Consider the following 27045-nt stretch of genomic DNA (forward strand, 5'->3'; position numbering starts at 1 on the left):
GAAGCCGGCTGTGAGTAGTCTTCCTGATGATATCTATCAGAGAGTAGAAGGTTGAGAATAAGTAGAATAACTAAAGATTCTGTAGGATGTAGGGATGGGAAGCGACAGTCTGTAAGATAAAGAGATGACCGTGTTGCAATATGTAGGAAATGCCTTTTACCTTGCAGCAGACACTACCCCTCGCCGACTAAGCGCAACCAAGCTGCACACATTCACTGCCAGCAAAATTCTAAACTCAAGCGCACTTGGCAGGGGGAACACGGTCTGAGTATGAACATGCCGGAATACTCTAAAGCACATGCCAAAGCCAGGAATTTTCATGGACCAAGTACTACCTTCACTCACAGTGAAAACGGAGAAAGTGAAAATAAGATAGTGTTAAATATGAATGAATTACCGAGTACTCAGACTAAGATACAAGTTCAGCAGATCTCATTTGAGATAATCTAGATGATCTAGCTATAGAGAAAGTAAGCGTCCTGCTTAGGCAGAGATGCACTGGTAGTAGTAAGGGTTGTACTGGTGGCAAGTAGCGCCCTCAACGCAAGAGGTAGCTCCGGTCCAGTTAACACCACCGCACTGGCCGTAGAGAGACTGGGCGGCGCCGCTGCTGCTGCTGGTAGTGGTGGCACCAGAGCTGGCAGAGGGGGTCTGAGGCTCAGGGACAGCAGCAGGGGTGGTGGCAGCAGCGGCGGGAGGAGTGACGGTCACAAGGGTGGTCCAGGAGGAGGGCACCTGCACAGCAATCTGGGAGTAAGAGGAGCTGCTGCTGGGTTGGGCAATCTGGGTGTTGGCATTGGCGCTGGTAACGGCAGCAGCAGTGGTAGCCGCGGCGGCAGAGGTGGCAACGGCGCTGCCGCTACCGACAACAGCAGTTCCGGTGGAGGTAATGGCCGAAGTGGATTGGCTGACAGAGACGGCACCGCTGTACTGGGTGGGGCCAGGGACGGCGTAGGAAGACAGAGAGGCGTAGATGTTCACAACGATACCAGCCTCATCCTCAGTGTAGAGCTTGGTGCCGAGGGTACCGGCGGGCTCGTCGGTACCGGAGCCAGTGACCTGGAGGTTGAAGCACTGGGGGTAGTTCTGAGCACCATCTTCAGTGCCAGCGCTGTGGAGAGCGATTAACTCGTGGCGAAGAACGTAGTTGCCAGGAGCAATGGTCGGGGGGATCTCGACCAACCAGCTGTTGTTGTTGGCAATCAGCTGGTCATCTCCCCAGGTACCGGGCACTTCGGTGTCACTGATGAGACCGACGCCATCGATCTTGAAGAACTCAAGAGTAGTCTTGTCAACCGTCTCACACTCACCGTCGCAGCGAGCGAGGTAGTCAAGGACAGGACCGTGGTGGGAATCGGGCCACGCGGTCCACTGAAGGTTGATCTTGTCACCAGCCGCAACGACGATGTGGGCCTGGGCGTTGGTGGCATTCTGGTGGCAAATAATGTCATCGCTACCGTAGTCGCTGGGGGAAATGAAACCGTTGCCAGTGTTAGGAGTGGTCCAAGCCGCCACCTTAGGGGGATCGGACTCGTAGGGGAAGCTGCCGATATCGAAGCCCTCGTAGTAAACACCGTTGACGACAACGTTAGTGACATGACCGTGTCCAGCCACATGCGTGGCGGACAGAAGAGCTGTCAAGAGGGACAAAGACTGAGCCTGACGCATTTTGGCGAGTTTTGTTTAAAAAGGAGTTGGAAGTAAAGAGAATTGGTTTAGAGAATGGAAGTGATTGACTGAAAGAGTGAGCGACCCAGCGCAACGAAAGTGAGAACTTCAATCAATGAAGTCCGAAGGAAGGAATGTGATAGAGGTGGAAGTAAAGAAAGACCTGCTGATGGAGAAGAACTGTGGAAAAGGGTGGCGATGACGGTGTATTTAAGTTGTCCAAGGCATCGAAGGCGGATGGCTGTGATGGAGTAGGATAACAAACGGTCAGGAGGCTAGACCGGAACCACTACCGCACTGGGCCATTTCCGGAGGCGCCAGAGCAATTAAGGTGAGGGTGAAACTGTCGCATGGCGGTTAGGGCAAGGGGCAAGTGTTTTAGGTTGGCCGCCGATCGGGTTGAGAACGAAGCTATTCCCGCACTAGGGTCTTGGCTGTCGGAGGTAAAACATGCCCTTGCGGTGACAGTTCCTCGGCTTGAAATTTCTGTCCGTTTTCCTTCCTCTTCTGCCGGTCGGACCAAACGCCAAATGACTTGAACAGTTTGACACTTTGCTTGAGAAGAGAACTGATGTTCACTCTGACTCACGAACTGTTGCATGAACTGCCGTGACGGCACAAACAGGCTGGCCGGCAGTGGAGAAGAGTTTCGCGTGCGAATCCAACAGTTCTCGCGGACTATGCCCTAGCTCGGAAGCTTCAGACGACTCGGAATCAAGGTGGTCCCAGCTTCAACTAGATTAGGCCTTGTTCTGCGCCACTTCCAGCCGCCAATCAAGTCCCTTCGCCTTTTCGACCCAGCGCTGTTCCTGCAGTATACCAGTCCCTGCTAAATTTCCCAACACCTCAGGTCCATCCGAGCACCCGAAATGAGCCTCCAATCGCAATCAAATCAACATGTGTAGCCTCTGCCACGCGGTGGTCGAGCCAACGGACTTTATCCGGCGTCGGTCTTTTACTCCTAGAGAGTTGCCCCACAGTCGACTCGGACACGCCAGTGGACATGTGTGATAGGTAGACATCTATGAGCATCATCGTCGTTCGTGATGCAGTTGCGTGTTGTGGTTGCAGGTCTCGATTCGTATAATCGGAGGTCAAATGATGACTGGTCGTTCAAGCATGCTTAACAATCATACAACTGAATCAGATTCTTCGTCACAAGTGGAGCAGCCTGCCAGAGCCAAGTAATTGGTCAACTGTGCCAAATGCCTTGGGGTCTTCATTCTCAAGGACGATATCGATAACTTCGTTTGACAGTTGATGCGTGCGGCCCCGGCCCTCAGCTTTGAGAAGCCTCTCACACAGAAAGCGAATGTGCTCCAGAGTCGGCATATCTGCTGACACAGACTAGTCTGGTTCTGGTCTTCGATCTGCCGTATGGGACTTCTACTCGAACAATCTGCGATGTTCGAAAAGCGGTCGATGACAGAGTCTCCCGCACAGACAAAGCAGAGGGTCACGGACCATTACTCGGGCGCCTAGGCAGGACAACGCACACTCATTAGCGCCAAAAAGCATAACGGGCTCCGACAATTGCATAATAAAGGACTAACAGCTCGATCACGGGCAGATTGGTCAATTTTCTGGGGGGCTCCATTGAGCGACCACTCTTGACCGCTAAATTCACAGTCCGAGTACCTTGGCCAACGTGATAGATGCAGGGGGGTTGTCCAAAGGAAGACAGAAGGCTGACGAAAAGTCCTATCATGCGGAGATGCTCAATACAGGAAAGAAAAGAAGGACATCGTGATTAAGGAGAGAGAAAAGACTGAGGGACTTTTCAAGTGGTAGCGAAAGTACGCACCTCAGGCTGAGTGTTTGACCTTCCATCTTGAGCCGGTCACTTGACTTTCGGTCACATGCTGATGCTCCCCTTCCCACCAACACGCCTTCCAGAACATCTTGAACTGAACAGGCCTCTTCTTCTCCCATGCGGAGCACTCTGAGTACATTGAGCTTGACGGCATAGAAGCCGTGGCTTTACCTTGGAAGGATGCGAATGGGTAATACCTGCAGGTGTGTTCTACAACGCACACCTCGACTACTCTCGCTTCTTTTCGGTTTCCCTTACCGGCTCAGTGTTGCTCACTGAAATTATCCAGTCATCAGACTTATTTCAGACCCCAGTGGATAACGGCACAATTCTCCTCCTCGAAGATGAGCGTTTCATCGACCACGGTTCGTGGAAAACCATGCGAGACCATGCCGGTCGGCCGAACCTGAGAGATGCAACACAGCGACTCCAAAAGCCGACGATACCGTTAGCGGGGCACTCGAGCTGGACAACCAAACGAGCCTCTTCGAAGTCCGGAAGATACATGTTGTATATCGGAAGCTCAAAGGCAGGGCGACACCGACGGAATAGTTGTTGCGCATCATCGCAAGGAGTCCCTATGACAAGAGTCTTAACCACGGTTTCTGAACGGCCTGGATATAGTTTGCGCTCCAGCAGTATGATTTGAGGACGCTTGGGACGATGTCACAACTTGGTTACTGACGAGCCACGGTCGCCCATCTTGGCACAGCTGAGACACTCGAACCGAAATATATAGACGAAGCCTTCCACTATATGACGACCACAGTATAAGAACAAATCATACTTAGTTCAACCGATCAAGAACAAAGAGCTTGCTCACCGCTTGCTGCAGCGCTTCCCTATTCATAATGGCCAGACCCGATGCAAGCCGACGACTTCGGCATCTGAATTACGCAGATTGTGTCACAGCCGTCATTTCCCATGTGCCGCGTCAAGCCTGCAGGGGCATCCGCCAACCACGGCACTGCACAGCCCAGCCCGCGGGCTCCACCAAAGCCTGTTTTGGAGGATTAAGTCATTTCAGCCTTATGAGCATATGACATCACGGCCAGGGGCACCCCACATCATCGCTGCTCAATGTCAACAAGCGCTACTTTTTTTTTCTCCTTCTCCCTGACTCCGCCTGACTTGTAAAGTAACATTCTCTTCAGAGTCAATTTCAGAGACCTGCGCACACTGTGCATTAACCTCCAGAATGGCACAAGGCAAGCCGTCCGCCATGCAATACGAGATAGACCTCCACCAACTGCCTATCGTCCATAGCCTCCCCACCTCGCTAGAAGGTACGTGCGCCTGCTACCTCCGCAACCACCGGGCCCCTCGCTAACCAGCAAAGAAGACAACCAAGAATGCATCATCTGCCTCGAAGACCTCGATTCCATCAAATCGTACCGCCAATTACCCTGCCAGCACTTCTTCCACCAACCATGCATCGACGACTGGCTGAAGCGGCCAAACCCAAGCTGTCCAATCTGCCGACGCACATTCGAGCACCTGCGCCGACCCTGCAAGACCTCCACAAGCCATGTTCCCGTTGTCGTCCATAGTAGCTGGGCGACCGTCACTCCTCTACCGCGATACCTGCTGGTCGTGGGACCCAGCCCCGGAGCACCCCAATCTCCAATCCCGGCCGTCAGTACGGAGCCACGCGAGCCCCCGCGACAGTCGGTTCGGGCGTGGTGCAAGAGAAAATTAAAGGTTGGACGTGTTGCTTGAGCGGTGCTGCTGAGCTTGCTGCGGCCGGGGCAGCCTTTATGGCTTTTTTTTTTACTCTTAACGACATGGCGTTCGGGGGATCATGATTACGATGATGATCGCTTTTGCTGCTCGGAATGATGTGTTGATCTGCATTCTTTTGATTCCCTGTTTTCAACCCGTTAGATTCCCACTTCTGTTCAATCCTACTTTGATGAATATTAAAGCCGCATATCCAGCCACTAAATCACGACTCCTCGCTTGAGCAGATCCATTCCTCTATGCTCTGGATGATTTATGGCACTACTGTCAATAAATTGTGGATTCCAATCCACAATACATTGGGATGTCGGAGGATTTACCCGTCGACATGTCTGCCGGCGAACCACATACCTGGGCATGCAAGGGGGGGGGATGATGTAGGATCCGGTAGTAGTTCAGAAATATTCCCACCTCCTATTCATATTTATACCATCATGGGCTGTTCCCTCGTAAGGCAGGCTTCTGGAGCAGCTCAATCGACTTCGCTCTCCAAGGGGGCTGATAAGCGCACCATGTCCCGGGCGCGGACCAACTCAGCAACGGAGCAGCCGGACCCAACTACTACCAACACCGCCACCAAACGACTTCCCACTCCACCCAACCCACCAGTGCCAACCCTCTTCAACGCAGAGAAGCAAAACGCGCAAGCACAGTCCACTTCACAATGCATCGACGACTCGCCCCCGGACGGCGGCCTCGCTGCATGGTCCGTCGTCTTCGGGGCATGGTGCGCCATGTTCTGCAGCTTCGGCTGGATCAATAGTATGCCTGCCTGCCATGCACCTCCACCCACACACTATCCCAGCATACACAAGCACACTTGTCGACCCAGAACCACAGCGACACCAGAGCCACTGACAGCCAGAAAGGCATAGGAACCTTCCAAACCTACTACGCGACCACCCTCCTCCCCCAATACGCACCGAGCACGATCGCCTGGATCCCTTCCCTAGAAGTATTCTTCATGTTCTTCATGGTTCGTCTCGTTTCCCCTTCCCTTTGCCTCCGAATCCAGCCAGTCTACCTTACCCAACCTCAGCCCTCCAACGAATCAACACCCACTAACCACAACCCAACCCCCCCACAGGGCCCAATAGTCGGCTACCTGAGCGACACGCACGGCACCCGCCCCGTCCTCCTCACGGGCTCCGCCCTGCACATCATCGGCCTCCTGATGACCTCCCTCGCGACCCAGTACTACCAGATCCTGCTGGCGCAGGGCGTGTGCAGCGCTATGGGCATCTGCGCCATCTTCCAGCCGGCCATGAGCGTGATCCCTAGCTGGTTCCGGCGGCGGCGGGGCGCCGCGTACGGGATCATTGCGTCGGGGTCGAGTGTCGGGGGGATCGTGTTTCCGATCATGACGCGCAGGCTGGTCGTGCAGGTGGGGTTTGGGTGGGCGATGCGGGTGGCGGCGTTCGTGATTATGGGGTTGTTGGGGGTGATGTGTTTGACGATTAGGGATCGGGGTGCGGGAAGGGGGAGGAGGAATGGTGGTGAGAAGAAGAAGAAGAAGAAGAAGATGGATCGCGAGGCGGTGTTGCGTCCCTGGCGGGAGGTCAAGATGCGCTTTCTCGTGGCGGGGTTCGTGTTGCTCACGTTCGGGGTGTATATCCCCACCAACTTCGTGGAGACGGCTGCGATAGAGAGCGGGATGAGGCTGGAGCTGGCGCAGTATGTCGTGCCCATGTTGAATGCGGGGAGGTATGTATCACCGTCCCATCCTCTCGCCACAGCAGCAGGAGAAAGAAGACGCTAATAGCCGACGAAACAGCCTCCTCGGCCGCATGGCTGCGGGTTTCCTCTCCGATAAAGTCGGCGTTTACAATATCTTCCTTCTCGTCTGCACCATCACCGGGATTCTGATCCTCGGGCTCTGGATCCCGGCCACGACCGACGCGGCAAATATCGCCTTCGCGGTGCTGTACGGCGTCACGTCTGGCGCGTACTTCTCGCTTCCGCCGGCCCTCGTCGCGAAACTGGCTCCTCTCCCGGAAATCGGGTACTGGACCGGCGTGCTCTACCTCTTCTCCTCGATTGGGGGGTTGACGACGAACCCGATCGCGGGGGCGATTTTGGCGCACGACAATGGGTCCTACACGGGAATGAAAATCTTTTCGAGCTTGCTCTTGCTGGCGGGAACGATGCTGGTTTTGGTAACGAGGATCCTACAGACAGGGTGGGTTTTGAGAGCCAAGTTCTAGAGTGTGAGGTTTGTTTGGTTGAATTAGCTCTAATGGATCTCACCTAAAGTAAACAGTCTTTTCTTCGATCTTGTGCGAATGTTATGTACAGTCCCTTCGTGAAGTTCGCCGACAGATAGAAGAGTTATACCTACCAACAAAGCATATCCCGTTTCCTTGACCGGAACAATCCAACTTCATGTATTGAACATTGCTTGATCCGAGCTGCTGCACTTTCCTTGGAAGCTCCTCCTAGTCGAAGAAGATACCTGAACCGTCGATCTCAGGAATGGGTCTCGTCTGACTACGCGATCTGAATATCGGAACTATTCGGTACTGTTGATCTTGTTGGGATAGGAGAAGGAGCGTAGAAATGCATGATCCAGGCCATGCGCTCGAGAACTCAGGGGACCATTCATCAGAGGCACCCACAGCGACAACGTCTCTCCTGGAAGATGACGCAGGTTCAATTCGCCCAGTCCGACTATACTTAGCCGATAGCCCTCTCAGTAGCCTGGCTGCTCTTTTTACCTCAGCAGAGCCCACCTGCCCCACCTGCAGGCCCTCCAAGAGCTCCAGGCACTCTTCGGCACTTGCTCGCGCCTCCTCCGGTCGTGGTCTGTTCCCTTGAACAAAGGTGACACCAATCTACCGGGGGTATATCCCCGAGACAAAGAACAAAGAGCTGGCGTGGATCAAATACGGCGTCATCTGCCACCAGGGAAACTCATTCAAAATATGACGCCCGCTGCGATGAGGCTCTTTGAATAGGGCCATCATGTCCTGAGCGTGCATCTCAGACATGCGAAAACAGAATTCCCGTTCGCGCACGGACGTCAATTCTGAGCCAACGAAGGGCCTGTACATCAATGAACTGAGGTGAAAACGGCTGAGGCCGAGCATCCTGCGCTGTGAGGGGCTACGTCGGCAGAATGGCTCGGATGGCAATAGAATAGGCATGAACACACCTGTCGAACGGTCATCAACGACTGTTTCGTCGCTGGTGGTCCGAATCGGCCGCGCATGCAGAAATTCCATGGTATGTCGTGTTCCCACTCCATCAAGTCGTGCTCCAGAGACTCAAGGACGATCAACATTGTTCCATGGACGCTTTGCTTCAGGGCGACTCGAAGCTGGTGACACGAGATGCTATATTGCAGAAACGAATCATACGGACAAAGTACTCCATATGGCTAATAGCATCCTCGTTTGTAGAGTCATCGTCACCTTCTTCATCAGAGCAAGAACAGGATGCGATACTATCATCATTCTTCGGAAGCATCGTGTCTTGATGAGGGGCGGGCTTGATAGGGGTCGGTCGGCCGAGCTGAAGCGCGAGTAGACTGGAAAAGATATACAAAGAGAACCAAGTACGTGAGCGGTCATCATCCTGTAGACTGAAGGGATGATGGTAGGTATGCGCCTCGTGTAGGCCAAGGACCTGTGCAGATGTTCGAAGAGATTCAAGAGTGCTCAGGCATCTACATGCGGACGAACAACTTTAACTATGTTTCTCGTAGGTGGAAAACCAGACTTACCTGTTATAGTTACCCACAGCCTGAAAATAAAAGCATTCCACAAGCCGGGCCCAAATGAGGACAAGGGAGTCCCCCGTATCATTTCTATCAATGTCGCAAATTCCTTTTTCAAAGTACCGAGAATGGTTCTTGTTAGCAGTGCCCCGCATATGAGGCAGCGTCGTGTAGAAAGAGCCGATCGCGTAGATGAAATCTTACGCGGGGTAAGATGGGATTGCCCGCGGATTGTGAAAGCTAACGACAGGGTTAGATGGAAGACATTCGGAATATCGCGGCCCAGAGGTGACGATGCTCCTCGGTGTTGCTCCCCGTTCGGAATTGCTCAAACTTGCTTAAAAGTAGACGTTCGGGAATGAAGGGATAAAGGATATGGATGGTCTCCAGGAAGAGCTTCATATACCCGTCCTCATCGTCATGAACTTGTAATTCTCGCATCCGAGGTAAGTGATTCTCAAAAATTGGGTTTGGCTCCCTCGCCTCAGGTTCGGAGGTTGCATTGTTGCGGATGATCTGGACGCTAGCATCCAGAACGGCTTGCACGCTGTTGTCTAGCCTGGATCGAAGGCCATTGACTAATGCTTCATAGTCCCGCAACGTTCGATGATAGCTAGAACGGTCATCTTGTGGATGGTCCTGTGTTTGGGGTACTGTCAGCTCTTGCGACGAGCCGTCTCTTGACGCATCAATGTCCCTGACGCGTGCGACTCGCTTATTTCGCGTTGTTGACGAGGTGCCGATATGGCATTGAGCACACTGCGACAGCAAGCTTGGTCAGCTCAGGTTTCTGGTAGCTATCAGCAGTTTTAAGCAGACCTCAGCACCTAGCGCATAGCATTGATCGCAGCCCATCTGGTTACGCTGACGCTTCATTCTGTTTTCCTTTGCGGCGATGAGAGTGGCACGAGCAGCCCACTGTAGGGGCCAGGGTTCTGCCAGGCAGAATCAGCCACCACTTTTTTAATGGATCTCCGCCCGATCGACCGCCTTTTTTGTCGAGGAGTGACTGTGCGCAGGTACTAAAATCATCACAAAGAACAAATGTCAAACCAGACAATGTCTTGTGATTTGACCAAATTCTTTCGGCCAGTAGGTACATATAGAAAGGAAAGAGCTGAACAGCCTTGGATGTTAGAACTATGCGTGAAATTTCAACTACCATCTCAACATCAAACACGAGAATCTCAGGACCCCGGTACAACGCACTGAATATACATACTAGCTCATCATAGCCAAAAAATCAAAAACCAAAAAATTCACCCCCAAGGTGACCACAACATAACACTCTAACCGATTGTTATTTACTCAAATCTGAAGCACAAACCATAATCCTCTCAACTGCCCGAGCCAAGACCTGTCCAAGGTCCGCAGCACGAGAGGCATCGCAAAAGCTATCCCAGAACATCAACTGAGCGTCAATCCGGTCAGACAGCACTGTGGCGGCGACTACCATGTCATACTGGCACCCAAAATGATGTTAGCAAAGCTGAATCCAATTGCGAAAGACGCAGCTCGACTTGGACAAGGGTGTGGGATATTCTTACCTCAGTCTCTTCAACTGTTTCCAGCACCCTGAAGTACCCATCCATTGGCCCGGTCTGGTCGGTAAGCGGCTGCTCAACCGATAGGCAGGTGTTGAACAGGGACGAGGGTGCTCCGGACTCCTTTCCGCCAAAGATCCGACGTGTGACTTCGCTCAAAGAACAGAATTGGTGGGACGCCCGCTCTCCCATTGAGCGGCGATTAGCCTGCAGGACATGGTTAAGAACACAATGGTCGAGGCCTGATTGCACCGTGATCCGACAGGCAAGGACGTTGAAGAACGAGCCCAGCATGTTTCCGATGTGAGGTATGGGTGCATCTCGGCCGGAGACTAGAGCTCCAAAGCAGACGTCGTCCCGGCCCGTTTGTTCGCTGAGCACAAGCGCCCAAGCACTCTGTATCACGTTGGTGATTGTTACTTCCCTTTGGTCGCACCATTCGCGCAGGGCGCGGGTGTCTTGAAGAAGTGTTTGGTGGTGGGATCGCATCTGTCCACGACATCTGTTCTCAGCAACCTTCCTCTCATGATTGTGGCTGCGTGGGAGCATCGCGCTGCGGTCATGCGCAACCGCACCAGCCAAGATACAAGGGTGAAGATTAGCCAGATACTGATCCCAGAAATACAGATGCGAGGGGTCCTTAGCCCAACTTTGCTGAAACGATACCCATGAAGAGTAGGAACTGACAGTTGAATCCGATAGCGTTATGCCCTCTAAAGACCTTCGAAGATCTGTCAAGAGGATAATGACCGAGGTTGCATCAAGGAAGGCATACCTCCCCTCTAGCTTGCAGAGAACCCTTCCGCTTGTGCTCTGGAAGACTGTGAACTTGTATGGAAGTCCTTTGTTATTGCAGCTCGATAGACGAGGCCGCCTTGCAATCTCCTGTATACTGGAATCATCGAGGTCGGTCAAGATCTCGACGGCATCAAGGGACTTCTTTAGCACGACATGGAATATCTGGGCTGGATTCGACAGACTGGGCAGCAAGAGGGTCCGCAGTGCTGCATGGTGCTCAACGAGCTTCAACCAAGATTCGGCTAAATGCGTAGGATTGACCCGCTCATCAGGCCCCCCGACCTCCCAGATCGTATGTGATTGACAATTGCCCAATTCAGAAAGAAGTCCCAGATGCGACGGGGTGCACGGAAATGCATCTTCGGTCGCTTGTCCCAACCCGCCACTGTCGACGGTCGTAAATATGTCTTGCTCGAAGGACTTTTGATTCTCATACGTCGGCTTTAATAAGGAGAACGTTGCTAATGCTGTGGATTGAAAATGCTGCGCTGGGCGGCCCTTGACTATTAGAGCCAGGGATCTGAGCGACTTGGCCTGGAAGATATCTGCGACCGTCACCTGGATACCGTCCAGGTTGCACTGGGCAGCGAATTGCATGGCGACAAGGGAATCGCACCCAAGGGAAACCAAATCAATTTCAACACCAATCTCTCTGGGCTTCAGCTGTAGCACTGTCGCTAATGCGTGTCTTAATCCTACCTCGACGGGGAGCAAGTCTTCGCTAGCAATGGAGTCCCGTGGAGATTGCCACGAAATTAAGCTTGCCCAGGTGAGCTTGGAAGCAGCTTCTAGTGCACTAGCTCGATCAAGAAGGAGACGAGTCACGGATGGCTTATACCGAAGGGAAACGGGAACACAACAACAACGCACAGTCTTCCCAAGAAGCCTCTGTTGTAGCTCACGCATAAGCTGAATTAATCGAGTGCGCAGCGGCTCTTCCACCTTGGTTAGGACTGAGCAATCATCTGACAATGTATCTAAACTCACGACCCCAACGAAAAGTGCGAGACTAGGGGCTTGAGATGCCCGGGGCGTAACCCAGTCCGCAATCACTGGAATGCCAGGTCCAAGGTATCCAGAAGCTGCTTCTTCTAGACAGGCCAAGGAGACGCTTTCGTGACGACTGTCGGTAAGATCGCATGTCGGTGAACATTTCTTGAGAAGCCTCCTCAGGGGGGCATCAGGATATCGTACGAGAAGGCGAAGTATACGATTCATACTTCTCAACATATTTGTGACCTGGTGCGACTTTATGATATTTCGGTCGAAATAGGCCGTCGTTTCCAAATGATCAGCGCTAGGCTCACAGACGACACTCAGGGCTTGAGTGCTGAAGCTGGTGTACGACTTGTGCTTCCAAGATCCGGTCTCATCCAATGTCATCAACTGCGATGTACCCTTCCTGCCCAGAGGTGTCTTTTCTAATGGTGGTTGAACGATCAGCATGCTCTGGAACTCGCAGGCGATAGCAGCCTCACGGCCACACTGTCTGATTCGTTGCATCCCAGTCTGCTCAAAGGGCGCAACGCTCATGGCCCGATCGTGAATACACCTTAATGTTTCACTGACACTGCGGTCACCGTGGAGTGTGACTCGAAGAGGATAAGTAGCGATGGTAGGGCCCTTCACGTCAACAGTGCCAGGCATGCTGCGGCCCATGACAGTGATGCCGAAGACAACGTCCAAAGTACCGGTATACTGAGAAAGTACCATTGCCCACGCTAGGCGAATCAGCAACGACGTTGTGGTTCCTAATGGGCTAGAATCGGGGAGAAGAGATCGTCTGCGGGTCCAGCTGACAGCCGAATGCTTCGAGCGTGTAAAGTTCTTGTTTGAAAGGAGCGGGACTGCATTGAGGCCGGCAAATTCCCTCTTCCAGAAATCTGATGCTTCAGGCACATTTAGGTCTCCGAGATACTTGATAAATGGTGCGAATGGTTGCGAGAGAAGAGCCTCTCCTCGATATGCAGTTTCAACCGTCGTGAGAATCTGCTGGAAGACGACCAGATCGAACAACGAATGATGAATGACGACAGTCAACGTGGGAATAAGTTTCGCACGCAGAGCAACCAGGTAGATCAGTGGGGAGCCAAATGACATGGATCTCTTCACCTCACTTTCGCTTCGTGTTCCTGCCTCGCTCCATTCAATGTCCTTGTCCCGAACTACAACCTGAAGAAAGCTTTCGGCGCCTAATTGCCATGCGTGGATAATCCTCGTCCGAAGAATCGGAAGAGAATTTGCCGCACGGTTCCAAGCCCATCGTAGCCGGTCCTTGTCGAGACCTGGGGACAACTTGAAAGTGAAACGCCCTTGGAAAGCGCCCGGCTGCTTGGCAGTTCTGGCCATCAGGCGCGCCTGGAGAGGCGAGCATGGATAAATATCCTCAATTTGTGATGCAGCCACATTACAGTGATCCGCTGCAATCTGGATATAGGCGTCCACCTTCCCTGGGCTCAAGAGCGAGAACGGCAGAGTATGGTTTGGTATACTGCATTCCTTGGGGGTTTTCTCAAGTGTCATAGTATGTGCACGTCCTGCTAGCTCAGAGATATCAATGGATTGGAAGATATCCGCGACAGTAAACTGCAAAGAAGGTATACTCTCGGACTCTTGCGCGAGGATCATGGCAGATATTGAATCACCCCCGAGCTGAAAAAAGCTATCGTGTTCATTAATGTCACTCGCATTGAGCGATAGAACGCGAGCAACCATCTTGATCATATGTTGGGTGGCCTCTGGCGCAGCAGGATCGTGATGTCTTTCCTTGGAGGATAAGGAAGACGCTGTAGGCTGGTATTTTCTGATCTCTTCCTTAGAGAAGCTAGAAATCATCGATCGCAACGACTTTCTGTCCACTTTGCCAGTGGGGGAGAGAGGAATGACGCACAAGGGCACAATCAAATCCGGGACCATGTAAGACGGGAGTATTTTTGCAAGGCCTGTTTTAGCTCGAAGCGCCCTTGGCCAAAATCGATGGCATTCCTTATGAGTCGCCCGACAGCTGTCTTTGTTCTTGTATCTCTTTTCTTCCTTCGATGAACTCCACTCCACAAACATAACCAAGCTCGAATGTCCATGATAGAGCTTGCCAACCTCCACAGCCACTGCAGCACCTGGAAAGAATTCGGCAGCCTGGTGTTCGATTTCCCCGAGTTCAATTCGTTGACCTCGCAATTTGACTTGGGTATCTTTGCGACCTATGAAGGACACACTCCCGTCGGTCCTTTGACGCACCAGGTCTCCAGTTTTGTAGAACCGGCTGTTCTCTGTTCTGTGCCAATGAGGATTCTGAATGAAGGCAGCGACCGTTTGTTCGGGTCGATGCAAGTATCCCCTGCCCACAATGGGCCCTCCGATAACCAATTCGCCCACAGCACCAATAGGGACCAATTTGTTGTGATCCTCAGGTTCGACGACCCAGACTGAACCCCCACAGGCCCAACCGATCGAAAAAGGGTCAGCATCCTTGGTGAAGTTGGGATGCACGAGCGATACCACCGTACATTCCGCAGGGCCATAGGCAACGGCGAGGCGGAGATATGGCGCCCAACGGGAGACCTCCGAGGGCGCAATAGACTCGCCACCGACGACCAGCGTCTTGACAGCGGGAATTCGCTGTGGGCTTAGGAGCCGAGCAACGGATGGAGTCAGCTCCATCCAGTTGACCCGAAGCTGGAGAATGGCGTATTCGAGACAATCGACTCTATCGGAAGCCGAAGGAATGCAGACACATCCTCCAAGCATGAGGGGCACCAGGCTTTCGTGAATGCTGACATCAAAGGCATAGGAAGCAAATTGAAGCACGCGGGAGGACCTGTCCAGATTTTGCGCTTCAGAACTGACCATCGCATTGGTACAGAACGAACCATGTTCAACAACTACCCCTTTCGGTTTTCCTGTGGACCCGGAAGTGAAGGCAACATACGCTGCGTTACCTGGCTTAACCTGAATCTGAGACGGAGAGACTTTGTCACGACATGGGGCTCTGTTCTCAGTATCACTGGGTACTGAGATGACGTTGTCGGCGAGCTGCAACCCGACACTCTTGTGAAGCTCAGAGGTAAGGAGAACTCGAGCCCTGACGTCTTGGCAAATGCTTTGTAGACGCTCCAAAGGATGGGACGGTTCCAGCAAAACAAAAGCTGCTCCGGCCTTGAGAACTCCGAGCATAGCAACAACAGTCCATTTACTCTTCTCGAAAACCAAAGGAACAATTGTTTCCGGTCCAGCACCCTGTAGACGCAGAAGGTTCATAATCCTGGCTGATTCTTGATCCAGGCAGGCGTAACTCATTGCACCGTCCCAGGCATTTATGGCCTCTGCATCTGGATTTTCGCTGCATTTGTCCTGGAAAATGTCGTGGATACATTGGGCAAACGGCTCTTCGAGGATGTGTTTGTTCCAGTCACAGATCTGACGATAATGATTGTCAGGAGTCAGAGCAAAGCTCTGCAGCAGCTCTTGCGGACGCTCCAAGGTGGATTCAAGGATATAGTGCAGAGCGGTGCTCAAATATCGGATAGAAGATCTGTCAACGAGGCCCGCTTTGCCATACAAGGAGATGCATGGCCATTCTTGCTGTGTTGCCACAAGCAAGACTTGAATTCCATGATTAGACTACAACATGTCAGACTTGGTTTTCTAGGTGCGAGTTCTGTTGACGCCGGTAGCACTTACAGAACTTTTCCAGTCATTCAGCCAGCCCGGGTGTAAGTCTGTCGCGACGCATGTGTTGATCCGGTCTCTGCACTTCCATTCATGGATTTGACATTTCTTCCGGCGTATGAGAGAGACAGCGTCTGACAAGTACCCGGCAGAATCTACAGAAGCTTCGTATTCTTCGACCGATATCTCATCGCAAGTCTGAATGCCCGTCGATCCAGACAAGACGCCGAAGCGAAGCGTCTCAGAGTCTGTATACTTGGCTAGCACAATGGCCCACGATTGCATCAGGCTCTGCAGCAGCGAGACGTCGGAAATTGTGACCTCCCATTCAAACTTGTCCCAATACACAATTGTCTCATCGGGCGATGAACCCGTAGAAGAGGTGATGCACGGAAAGAGGCACGACTCAATGTTAGGAGAACTCATTTTGCTTGTGCACCTCCTCTGCTACCTTGCGGCTTGTCTTTCCGTCGACAATGGTTTTGAAATATAAGGTATGTGCCATTGAGCTCATGCTGTCGGTAGAGGAAGAAGCTCTGTGACCTAGGTTGATCATCGTCCATAGAAGGCGAAAGTCCATGCATCTGGATCACACAAGACGCGCCCAGGCCCGGCACGATTCCATAGCGTCGTTTGGCGCAGCTGAAGCCCGAGTGGAGAAAGCTATGGCAACACCATACTTCATCACTTTGCCTTCTACCGCCGCCGCATTTCCGAAATGGGTGTATGTGACATGCCGTGAATTGCACCTAGATGACGGCTTATGTCTTGGATGTCACAGAAGGCTGAGCTTGTGCGGCTGATTGCTGCACATGGGGCACATGGTCGATCACCTCGCCAATTTCTCCATCATCGTAACAATATCGGGACGAAAGACGCAAATCATTACTCGATGCGGAAATTGCAATGTAATACACTATTGATACCACTGTCCCACATTATCCATGTTTTTGTATTTTTCAAACGAGCTGATTGTCTTACCTTGATCTCATCACATTCAAAGATTCTTTTCTTTTCTCATGCAAATGGTGGATTCGTGATAGTCATAAAGGTGTGACCGCCGATCTGGGGGTGCAGGAGCGCCCACATCAATTCGCTCGACCACAAGTCTTCGACATCATTTTCTTCACATTAGGAGATAGCAACCATGACATTCGAGAGCATGGCGCAAAATGACTCGAACAGATTGACAGTGATCATTGTCGGTCTTGGCATTGCAGGGCTGAGTGTTGCTATTGAATGCCATAGCAAGGGACATAATGTTATGGTTTTTGAGAAGTATGAGGAGCTGAAACAGATGGGTTAGTAGCTAAGTCAATGACGTGATTCGAGGCGAATCGCTTGTTCTTCAATTAAGCCACTGATATCGTTTAACAGAAGGAGACGGAATCAGCATTGGCTCCAACGGAGCTCGAGTGACTGCCAAATGGGGCGATGGTGCCTTCCACGAATTAATCCGCCCGTTGGAGTTCCAGACCAACAGAGCCAAAGTGTTTGACTACACTGGCTATTGTTATGGCACGTTCGAGCTCCATGGATACAACGAGGGCCGCGGTTACACAGTCAACCGTGGAGCACTAGTGTCCGCTATGCACCAGTACGCCCAGAGCCTTGGCATTCCCATCGCCCTGGGCTCTGAAGTCACCAAGTACTGGGAGACGAAAGACGAGGCTGGAATTGAAGTCGATGGTAGACGAATCTCGGCCGACTGTGTCATCTGCGCCGAAGGAATCCACAGCCAGGGCCGACTGAGCATTACCGGCCAGCAGATGAACCTGCAGGAGACCGGCTACGCGGCTTCTCGAGGGTACCTGGATGCTCAAGTCGCGGCTTGCAGTCCGAGTCTGAGTTGGATTCTCAGTGAAGAAGAATCGGGATCCGAGGACTGCATCTATGGTTGGCTTGGACCCGGAGTCCACTTCGGAATCACGACCAAGAAGAAGGACAATGAGCTGTTCTGGTACTGCTCGCATAAGGTAGGCATCTCATCTGATTGCATCCAGTCTCGAGGACCGCATTGACATGATGCTGCATCTGCAGGCCGCCAGTACTCCGTCCCAGAACGACGATGAAACAATGAACCAGATTCTGCAGTGCATGGATGGTTGGGCAGTACGAGACCAACTCGAGGCAGTTATCAAAGGGGTGATGAGTGGTCGATTTATCTCGGAGAATCTAGCCCTTCGCACTCCTTTGACTACCTGGTTGTCGCCCAAGCGCCGCATGATCGTGGTTGGTGATGCGGCGCACGCGGCGCTCCCGTCCAGCGGACAGGGAGGTACCCAGGCTATCGAAGACGCCGCCACACTTGCGATCGCACTTGACTTGGCGGGGAAAAAGGATGTACCATTGGCGCTGTCAGTCACGGAGAAGATCCGATACCGGCGTGCTCAGATCGTCCAGCAAGGTGGCCTGGCGGTGTTGCAATTTGTGATGAATCATGTCGACTTCGACGCGTTGCGGCAGGACCCGACGATGGTGAAGCCACCGCACCCGGCGTGGATTCTGGACCACGACTGCCAGGAGTACGCTTTGAAGGAGTTCTCAAAAGTGGCAGAAGCGGTGCGAAATGGTCAGGAGTATGTGCCTTGCAACATTCCTGGTGATGGGCGATATCGGATGGAGTATGATAGTAAATAAGAAGTGGAAGCGGGGAAAGGAGGAAGAGGGAAGCGGGAGGCGGAGCAGAGCACACCCCATGGTATTGTGCATGCTCCTGATACCGTACCGCACTGCCCATACAGCACTACCGGTGGGCATAGCCCCGTCGCTGAATACCTCGACATACAGTACGGATCTCTCTGAACAGCATTTAATTCGAAGTATCATAGACCCAACTTGGAAGAATGTTCTTTCTATTCATCAAGATCTTTCCTACCAGAAGAGCTCCCGCGTGTCGGGCATGGCTTTCAAATGCTCAAGGTAATTGACTAAGGTACATGGTTAGGCGATGTTTAATTACACCCATGACAATCATGGACACAATCACAATGATGCAAACCACCTATCCTATCCGAATCTTCACAACATACTATAATACAACTACCGGTTCGCATGAGACTCCCTAAGAGCTAAGAGCTTTTATAGATCAGAATGAAGAGCTCCTCATGCTTACGACAACTATCGGTCTTTTGAGGAAGTCACCTTTACCTTTCATGCAAACAATGTCAACCAGGTCATTTACAGATCTTCACGTATATCACAGCAAGAATTATAGACAATCATGAAATGACAACCTCCGTTAAACATCCCATCGTGTCCCAAACAACATATACAGCACTCAAAGAACAAAAAAAGCCAACTCCCGCTCAACCACCCCGACGGCCACTGGCACATCAACATAAAAACTCAACCAAACCCACCACCATTACCCAACAACCCACTAGAACCTTCCCAATAACATCCCAACCCCAACCCCAGACCAAACCAAACCAAGCACCCACAACCAATCCGAAAAATGGTAAGACTCCCCCAACCCTCCCGGGTAATCATCCCGCGGCGCCACCACCCGCACGAGCAGTATGTGTGGCTCATCGACACCGAGGCGGGCCGCAACGACCCGACCTTCACCCCGAACTGGAACATGTACAGGGACGAGCTGACGCGACAGTTCCGGCGGCTGCGAGAGAGCGACCCGCACCTCAAGCCGCTCATCGGCGAGGTGCACGTCGGGCGCCGCGGCAAGATCTACAAGGAGCTGCTGCCCTCGGGCGAGGCGCTGTGCGTGCAGTGGTTTCTGCTCGGGGGGCCGAGTGCGGACCGGGAGCATGCGCGCACCATGCAGCTGGTCGAGGAGCTTTGGGGCCCGGACGACGCGGACGACGTGGGCGCCGTTGCGGAGGCGGAGACGGTGGTTGAGCCGTTGGATGTGCAGGGGCTGAGGATCTCCGAGTAGAACTTTTGAGGTTTTGGGTTGAGAGGGGGGTTGTAGTTTCTTATCCCACTGTTGTAGTGAGTTTATATGATTATCACGAAATGTTGAAAAATGTGAAAGTATGTGTGATTGTTTGACTGGACGGTGCGTTGATTCAGGTGAGTTTGACATGAAAAGGCTACAGGGTATGCTGACACTATTCAACTGTGATGAGACAGCTTCAGAGTTTAAGCCTGTTCCTCCTCTTCGACCGTTATCTTCCAAGGATTATCCGTGGAAGAATGGTAATAAGTACTCAGATACACCCCAGTCTTCTCCGTGTAGGCAAACGAAACCCACGAGGTAAAACGATCAGTTGTAGTGAGATCAACCCCGGGACTTGAAATGAAACCAGCAGTTAGTCAAGCCACTCGAATGCAAGCATCGGAAACACTTACTAGTACGACTTGACCTTCTCGACATACCCCTGACCATGGCGCTCCAGCCCAATGTGACACAGAAAGTCGGCAACCGCCGTGATCACCTTCCAGTCGCTCTCCCCGTGCACGGGGAAGTACAGCTTGGTCAGCGGGGTGGGGTTGCCCGCGCGCATCTCGTAGTTCCAGAGCAACGGGGTGGCCTTGGAGGTGCTCTGCTGGTCATCGAAGGCCACCACAATATCCCGCTCACCGGCCGCCAGCTGCAATTGATCCCACAGCTGCCGCAGATATTCCAGCCCGCGGGCCACCGTCGGGGACTGGACGCGGTTGCCGAGCGTCCAGACTTCGGCCAGCTTCTCCCACGTCACGCTGTTGGAGCCGGTGTAAAGCTTCAGGCGCGAGCGGGCCGGGTCGACAAAGTCCCAGGAGAAAAATGACCGGTCGTCGTAGCCAACCTCCCGCAGGTAGGCGTCCACCGTTGCGAACGCCGGGGAGCAGTCGATGAGAGGGGTCAAGTTGGCGATCGAGGTGGCCATCAGCTGGGCCATGGACTGGCCAGTGACTTTGCACTTCAAGGCGGGGAAGCTGTAGCCTTTCACCGCAATTTTGCCCTCCCTCGTCAGGTCGAAGCCGAACGCGGTCTGTGATCGGATGTAGCCCGCCTCAAGGTCGACGCCCTGCAAGGCCCCCCGCTCAGCCTGGCTCACGGTGTGGTCCTGGATGACTTGGTGCCAGATCTGTTCGTCATAGCCCGGGATCCGCAGCTGGGCGAGCGAGGACAGGAGCTCGAAAGCGGGGAGGCAATTGAATGGATCTTTGGGAGTGCCGGAGAGGGCGTTGAGCGGCTCGAATCCAATGCGGACCACCAGTGGCTTCTCCTGTTGCTGATAGTTGATGCTCAACTCGAGGGGAAGCCCACTGCGCGTGATCGAGCTGCGGAAGGATTGCGGATAAGGGCCCAGAAGAGGAAGCAGAGCCTGGGCATAGAATTGAAGGTATTGGAGTTGCTCGTCGCGGGTGTAGCTGGCAGACGACAGCACTCTCGCCAGCATCACCCCGGTCTTCTCCCACCAGAGCCTTTCCTCATCGCTCTTGAGATTGAGCTCCTTGGATAGGCCCTCGAACGGACTCTCTTGGAGAGACTCTTCAAGGACGGTCATCATTGCGTAGTGCAACAGGGAATATGATTTGCAATGAGTTTATGGGTCTGTCTGTCTGGATGTCCTTGTGCGTTTCTGCTGTGAGCCACAACTACTTATCCTTTCACCAGCCGTAATGGTAACAGACAGGCGTGTGTATTGGGGAATTGAAAATTACACACTCGATGAGGTTGGGTTGAATCGATCGTTCTCGGTCGATGTCGATCACCCGGGCTATTGCCATCATGCAGCCGAGACGGAAGTATTTGTGTACCGTAGACTGCCTCCATCCGTGGAGACCATACAAACATCCTGAACAAACAAGTTTGGCGGTGGCCAGAGCCACACGAAGATCCCAGGTTCCCCGCATGATCTGCAGCCAGAATCAATAGTCTTCATGAAAATATATGACAAGCTGCACAGGAGAAGGTGATGTGTCTTCAGCATCGGGAGAATCGGAAATGATCATCAGTGGAGGCTGAGGCTGGCTAAGTAGATCGAGCCCAATCATCTGAGCTCAAGTAGACACCCGCGATGGTCTACCATAAGACATCGACTCTATTGACAGCTGCGGAATCACTGTGCGTCATGCGAGAGCAACAGCAACAGTAGCTGTAGCACAAGGAATCAAGTTTGTCTATCTCAATGACAGCTCCGACAAATATTGGTGGGCAACTTTCCTCCTACATCACCGCCAGATTCCAGAGACAGGTGACTTCATGCAGTGCACTCGCAAATTCGCAAAGGCACAGTCGCCCGCCCACCTCTGTCCTTCCTCTCGCCTTCGTCTTCATCTCAAAGTTGTCAACTGTGCTGGGTGATTCTCACCCTCCAGCTCGAGACCACCCGAACCTCACAATGGCCTTCTCAATCTCCCTTGCTGCGTTGACCCCAACGGGTCTAGCTCTCGTCTTTCTCATCACCATCTATCTCATCCTATCCTACTACCATCTGACCCCAACCGGCAAAAGGTCCCAACTGCCCCTCCCTCCAGGCCCCCGGGGGCTCCCAATGATTGGAAACCTTCACCAAGCTCCCCGCCAAAAGGCATGGGAAGTCTACAAACAATGGTCCGATCAATACGGCCCGATCATGAGAGTCAACAACGGGGGCAACATCACCATTATCGTCTCCTCGCACCACATCGTCGAGACCTTCCTGGCAAAGCACAACGCCGTCTTCAGCAGCCGCCCGCAGCTGCTCGTGCTCGAGCGCGCGCTGTACGGCTTCACGACCCCGGCCCTTCCCTACGGGGAGAAGTGGCTGACGCACCGCGCCCTCCGCGGCGCCGTGCTCAAGCCCACCATGGCGGTGAAGTACCGGGGCATCAACGACCTGGAGTCCAAGCAGCTCCTGCATGAGCTGCTGACCAAGGGAGACTGCTTCACGGAGTGCGTGCGCCGGCAGGCTGCGAGCCTGTTCCTGGGCATCGCCTACGGGCACCGCTTCCCCGAGGAGACGGCCGAGATCCTGGATATCGACCGCGCGGTGGCCCAGCTGGGCGGGATCTCCGAGTCGATGTTTGCGGGCACCGCCATGCTGCGCGAGTTCTTCCCCATCTTGAAGTATCTCCCGGGGAATGACAAGTTCCTCAAGCAGCTGGATGATGTTGGGGAGCGGCTGGCGAATATCTATGTGAAGCGGTTTCGGGATGGGCTCAGCACGCCGGCGTGGAACTGGGCCAAGGAATACGTGTCACGGCCCGAGGCGAAGGGGATGAGCGAGCTGGAGCTCTCGTTCTGCATCGGCTCGACCTACCAGGCTTCGCTGACCCCGTATGAGATCCTTCGCATCATCGTCCTGGCGGCCATCTTCCATCCCGATGAGATGCGCCGCCTGCAACGGGAGATTGATGCGGTAGTTGGTCCCGACCGGCTGCCGGACTGGGAGCACAGAGACCGCATTCCCTGGGTGATGGCGTTCGTCTACGAGGCGCTGCGGTGGCACGCCTTCTCGCCGCTGGGAGCGCCGCGCGCCATCAGCAGCGATATCGAGTACAACGGCTACTTGCTGCCCAAGGGGGCGACGCTGGTGCTGAATCAGTGGGCCATGGACCACGATGAGAACGTCTATGATGATCCTTTCACGTTCCGTCCGCAGCGCTGGATTGACAACCCCGATCTGCCCCATGTGATTTTCGGCTTTGGGCTGCGCGGATGTCCCGGCCAACATCTGGCCCGCGAGCACTTGTTCATTAACACTGCGCGCCTCTTCTGGGCCTATGACTTTGGCCATGCGTATGAAAATGGTAAAAAGGTGGAATTGGATCTAGATGAGCTGATGCAGCCCCGTGGTGGGGGATCGGCCTTCAATCAGGTGCCTTCTTTCCCGGCGTCGGTGGTCATCCGAAGTGAGAAGCGTAAGGAAATTGTCGACAAGGCGTGGGATGCGGTGGAGAAGGATGAGCAGAAAATTCTAGCTGAGGTAATGCCGCTGAAGGTGTGAATATCATCTTAGTTCATTTCCCATAGGTAATACATACCATGCATTTCCTGGTTACGACGTTGTCAGCTACCCTCGGCCTCGCTGGCCAGACTGCCCATTTCCCACCACGCTTGTTAGTCTTAGGGAGCCTGAATTTATCACACATCCACTTCCCCGACGTATGACCAGGTAATAGTTCCGTGCCACATTGTAGCTCCCGGCATGTCCGGTCGGATGTGACCGAAAGTGAGGCTTCTGGGGCAGACAGCCATGACGCACAGCATGCAGCAACATGCAGTGAGACTATTGAATCATTGACTGCATTCATGGTCATGCGTTCAATATCACAAGTTTGCCTCGTACAAAGAAGAAAAATGTCTCCACCGATTGGCAATAGATGATGACATCGGGATCTTTGCTGCCTTGGTTTCGATTGAGCAGGTAGCATGCAACTTCCTAGAGGGGCTTTGATGAGATAGATCCCATCACTGAATGTCGGAAGATCCCCTTCACCTGGTTGCTGTATCTGTCCAAAATATGACATCGAGCCATTGCGTGGCGATCACAGTCACTCTCCACCGCAGCCATTGAGTCATGGATGAGTACAAAAGGGCACAGCACATCCTCACCCACCACCATGAACACATGCTATCACTTCAAAAGCATTTTAGAGACCATCCCCAACCCCCCCATCTCAACCTCGAGCAACCCCTCCATACCAATCATGTCATCCCCCGAAACCGCCAACAAACCCTCAATCCGACGCTTCCCCGCGACCACCCCACCGCAAACCCTGTGGCAAGCGGTCTGCGACGACGGCGCCGCCATAATCGAAGGCTTTCTCCCGGGCCCCACGATCGAAAAATTCGACCAGGAGCTCTCGCACCGCTCCGCCACGACGACGGGAGGCCAGATGAACCAAGAATTCTACCAAATGCCGGTCCCCACCACGACGAAATGGATGAACGACCTGACCGCCACATGCCCGACCTTCCGGCACGAGATCCTCAACAACCCGGTCCTGCATCGCCTGTGCGAGGAGGTCTTCACGCGGACGCACGGGGACTACTGGCTCCTCAACGGGATGGCCATGGAGATGATGCCGGGCAACCCGACCCAGGAGCTGCACAACGACCACGGCACGCACCCGATCCTGCAGTATCTGGCGGACGACGCCCCGTCGCCGGTGTTCAGTATTATCACGGCAGTGAACGAGTTCACGGAGGCGAATGGCGCCACGCGCGTGATCCTGGGGAGTCATCGGTGGCCGATGGGCCAGCGCGGGACGGATGAGCAGACGGTCCGGGCGGTGCTTCAGCCCGGGGACGCGTTGGTGCTGTACCGGACGACGAAGCATGGCGGGGCGGCGCACGGCGCGGAGAACCCCGATCATCGACGCTTGTTGTTGCTGTCGGTCGGGAGCTGTCAGCTCGCTCCGTACGAGACGCATGTCACCGTGCCGCGGGCGGTGGTGGAGAGTATGACGCCCCTGGCGCAGAAGATGATCGGGTGGCGGAGTACAAAGCCGGTGATTTCGAATGTCACAGGGTTGAATACGGTGCGCATGAAGCATTTGGAGACGCAGATTGGGTTGAGGTCGGAGGTGCCGTTGGAGGGGGAGTGTTGAGATTGCTGCCGTGGGGTGGTTTCAGTGTTGATGCCGGGAAGGGGAACTGGCTGGTGGGCTGAGGATTGGGAGATTTACGTGGGTTCGTTCCTGCTTAGGAAGAGACTGTTAATTTACCCATAAATCTTCCAACCTCATAATCACAATTTCGCTCATAAGGATACTTGTTCCTCGTCGTAAAGGTAGGAATCAAATCGCTGAGAGAACCCCTGTCCAGCCCAATAGATAGGCAGATACTCAGATCCAAACTACCTAGGCACGGTGTTGAACATGACCACATCGCATTTCTCTGTTCCATCCGTCAACTCTACAACCTCTACATCCATTTCCCCCGTGAGGTTCCTCAAGCCCTCCTGCTCGGCCAAGAACACATCTGCTGCCCTCTCCCGCAAAGTTTTCAGGTACGCTGCGTAGTCATCCGCTGCCTCGGTCCTCTGTTCCCCTTTCTTATCATGCAGCAAAGCGGCCCCGGCCCTAGGAACGTGGGGATGAATCTGGCAGGGCCCCGACAGACACTCCTCGAAGTGGACCGTGCTAACCTTATAGGCATAAACGATGTCGGCAGGCGGTTGCCACTCCTCCACCACCGGCTCATGTCCACCAATGATTGCCTCAGCCTCAACAAGGCCCGGGTCTGCTTCCGTGCCAAAAAGCCGTGCTGTTATTGTCGCCTTCGTCTCCCGGCTCTCGAGAGAAGGCCTTCTCATCGTGAATCCCTCGGCAACCTTGATGCCCGTGATCATGAACACTGACGTCCGGCCAAACCCGCTTCGCATCACACTCTGTACTTCCGGATGTAAGCTGCGCTCAGTGGCCTCCTCATTGGTAGGGTAATCGTGTAGATGGATGGTGTCCAGCCGCTCGTAGAAGTGATTCGCAGGGTCAAGCACAGTGCCTCCACCACCGACAGCAGTATCAGCGAAGCGCAGGAATCTCGTCCAAAGTTGCCCGTGGAGTGTGGTCAACTCTTCATCACTCCTCAACATGCCCTCGATGTCTGTGTGTAATGCGAGTATGGCAGGCTTCGTGGGGCTGCTGAGGGTCTTAGTTGGTTCTCGCCAGTCAGCGACGATATCTCCCGGGTTGATCGCATCATGGGGGTGGTAGTCAAAGCCAGGCACTAGAATATAGGATTCATTCATGTTTTCCATCACTGTGTACGGTCAGTCAGGTTGTTCATCAAGCTACTCCGTCGGAGTCTGGGTCTTGCCGTTTAAACGACAGGATTTTCTCGATTGTGCGGCTTGGCTTTACAAGGTCGAGAAGGAGAGGTGTGAGCGAGCAAGAAGGAAGGAAGCGTTGATCAAACTGAAGATGTGCCAGGAAACAGAATGACATAGTTTATGGCCACCTAACAGTAAAAGCGGACCACTGCCATTTCCCACTGTGAAATTTAGCCTGTTTGGTGGAGCATGGAAGTTAGGCCACGGAAGGTGACATGAGCTAGATCGTTATCCAGACCTGATGTCTGCAAACGCCATCGCTCAATTGCCTGAAATTTTCTTGTCAGCCTGAAACATTTGAGGGCGGAAGCCATGGACGGCAAGCAGAAGCTTCATCGGGCTGTTTGCAAGTAATCACTTCGGCCTGGTGAGTGTCCCATGTCTCAGCCATGC

At 53.4% G+C, this 27045-nt stretch overlaps 12 protein-coding genes across 12 annotated transcripts; 5 read left to right on the top strand and 7 right to left on the bottom strand.

Moving 5' to 3' along the window:
• Nucleotides 1–463: 463 nt before the first annotated feature.
• Nucleotides 464–1978, bottom strand: BO95DRAFT_442114 (uncharacterized protein). The gene has a single exon (XM_025586349.1). The coding sequence runs from the start codon at nt 1666–1668 to the stop codon at nt 484–486; it is 1185 nt and encodes a 394-aa protein (XP_025443126.1). The 5' UTR covers nt 1669–1978; the 3' UTR covers nt 464–483.
• Nucleotides 1979–4679: 2701 nt separating this feature from the next.
• BO95DRAFT_462975 (uncharacterized protein) lies at nt 4680–5200 on the top strand (the record flags this gene model as incomplete). Its single annotated transcript, XM_025588953.1, has 2 exons — nt 4680–4767; nt 4821–5200. 2 exons carry the CDS (start codon nt 4680–4682, stop codon nt 5198–5200), a joined length of 468 nt encoding a protein of 155 aa, XP_025443127.1.
• A 695-nt stretch (nt 5201–5895) lies between these two features.
• On the top strand, nt 5896–7494 carry BO95DRAFT_387678 (MFS general substrate transporter). The gene is made up of 4 exons (XM_025583534.1): nt 5896–5983; nt 6091–6197; nt 6309–6925; nt 6996–7494. The coding sequence occupies exons 1-4, from the start codon at nt 5956–5958 to the stop codon at nt 7423–7425; spliced, it is 1182 nt and encodes a 393-aa protein (XP_025443128.1). The 5' UTR covers nt 5896–5955; the 3' UTR covers nt 7426–7494.
• Nucleotides 7495–8052: 558 nt separating this feature from the next.
• BO95DRAFT_462977 (uncharacterized protein) lies at nt 8053–8501 on the bottom strand (the record flags this gene model as incomplete). The annotated part of the gene is made up of 2 exons (XM_025588954.1): nt 8053–8313; nt 8373–8501. The coding sequence occupies 2 exons, from the start codon at nt 8499–8501 to the stop codon at nt 8053–8055; spliced, it is 390 nt and encodes a 129-aa protein (XP_025443129.1).
• BO95DRAFT_104434 (fungal specific transcription factor domain-containing protein) lies at nt 8420–9371 on the bottom strand. Its single transcript, XM_025580338.1, has 2 exons — nt 8943–9371; nt 8420–8885 (listed from the first exon to the last, which is right to left on the bottom strand). Exons 1-2 carry the CDS (start codon nt 9089–9091, stop codon nt 8522–8524), a joined length of 513 nt encoding a protein of 170 aa, XP_025443130.1. The 5' UTR covers nt 9092–9371; the 3' UTR covers nt 8420–8521.
• An 821-nt stretch (nt 9372–10192) lies between these two features.
• On the bottom strand, nt 10193–16540 carry BO95DRAFT_104447 (amino acid adenylation domain-containing protein). Its single transcript, XM_025580339.1, has 3 exons — nt 15959–16540; nt 10484–15898; nt 10193–10398 (listed from the first exon to the last, which is right to left on the bottom strand). The coding sequence occupies exons 1-3, from the start codon at nt 16370–16372 to the stop codon at nt 10237–10239; spliced, it is 5991 nt and encodes a 1996-aa protein (XP_025443131.1). The 5' UTR covers nt 16373–16540; the 3' UTR covers nt 10193–10236.
• Nucleotides 16541–17108: 568 nt separating this feature from the next.
• Nucleotides 17109–18586, top strand: BO95DRAFT_412090 (FAD-dependent oxidoreductase; the record flags this gene model as incomplete). Its single annotated transcript, XM_025584232.1, has 3 exons — nt 17109–17247; nt 17324–17922; nt 18164–18586. 3 exons carry the CDS (start codon nt 17109–17111, stop codon nt 18584–18586), a joined length of 1161 nt encoding a protein of 386 aa, XP_025443132.1.
• Nucleotides 18587–19104: 518 nt separating this feature from the next.
• BO95DRAFT_104486 (uncharacterized protein) lies at nt 19105–20124 on the bottom strand. Its single transcript, XM_025580340.1, has one exon. The coding sequence runs from the start codon at nt 19989–19991 to the stop codon at nt 19329–19331; it is 663 nt and encodes a 220-aa protein (XP_025443133.1). The 5' UTR covers nt 19992–20124; the 3' UTR covers nt 19105–19328.
• BO95DRAFT_104519 (putative tryptophan dimethylallyltransferase) lies at nt 19926–21511 on the bottom strand. Its single transcript, XM_025580342.1, has 2 exons — nt 20258–21511; nt 19926–20198 (listed from the first exon to the last, which is right to left on the bottom strand). The coding sequence occupies exons 1-2, from the start codon at nt 21400–21402 to the stop codon at nt 20048–20050; spliced, it is 1296 nt and encodes a 431-aa protein (XP_025443134.1). The 5' UTR covers nt 21403–21511; the 3' UTR covers nt 19926–20047.
• Nucleotides 21512–22389: 878 nt separating this feature from the next.
• Nucleotides 22390–23823, top strand: ftmE (cytochrome P450 monooxygenase ftmE; the record flags this gene model as incomplete). Its single annotated transcript, XM_025588157.1, has 1 exon — nt 22390–23823. The coding sequence occupies one exon, from the start codon at nt 22390–22392 to the stop codon at nt 23821–23823; it is 1434 nt and encodes a 477-aa protein (XP_025443135.1).
• A 703-nt stretch (nt 23824–24526) lies between these two features.
• Nucleotides 24527–25429, top strand: ftmF (2-oxoglutarate dependent dioxygenase ftmF; the record flags this gene model as incomplete). Its single annotated transcript, XM_025582508.1, has 1 exon — nt 24527–25429. One exon carries the CDS (start codon nt 24527–24529, stop codon nt 25427–25429), a length of 903 nt encoding a protein of 300 aa, XP_025443136.1.
• Nucleotides 25430–25553: 124 nt separating this feature from the next.
• On the bottom strand, nt 25554–26945 carry BO95DRAFT_104496 (uncharacterized protein). Its single transcript, XM_025580341.1, has one exon. The coding sequence runs from the start codon at nt 26578–26580 to the stop codon at nt 25678–25680; it is 903 nt and encodes a 300-aa protein (XP_025443137.1). The 5' UTR covers nt 26581–26945; the 3' UTR covers nt 25554–25677.
• Nucleotides 26946–27045: the final 100 nt, after the last annotated feature.

Source organism: Aspergillus brunneoviolaceus (genome assembly GCF_003184695.1).
Source record: "Aspergillus brunneoviolaceus CBS 621.78 unplaced genomic scaffold BO95scaffold_27, whole genome shotgun sequence".
Classification (NCBI taxonomy): Eukaryota; Fungi; Ascomycota; class Eurotiomycetes; order Eurotiales; family Aspergillaceae; genus Aspergillus; species Aspergillus brunneoviolaceus.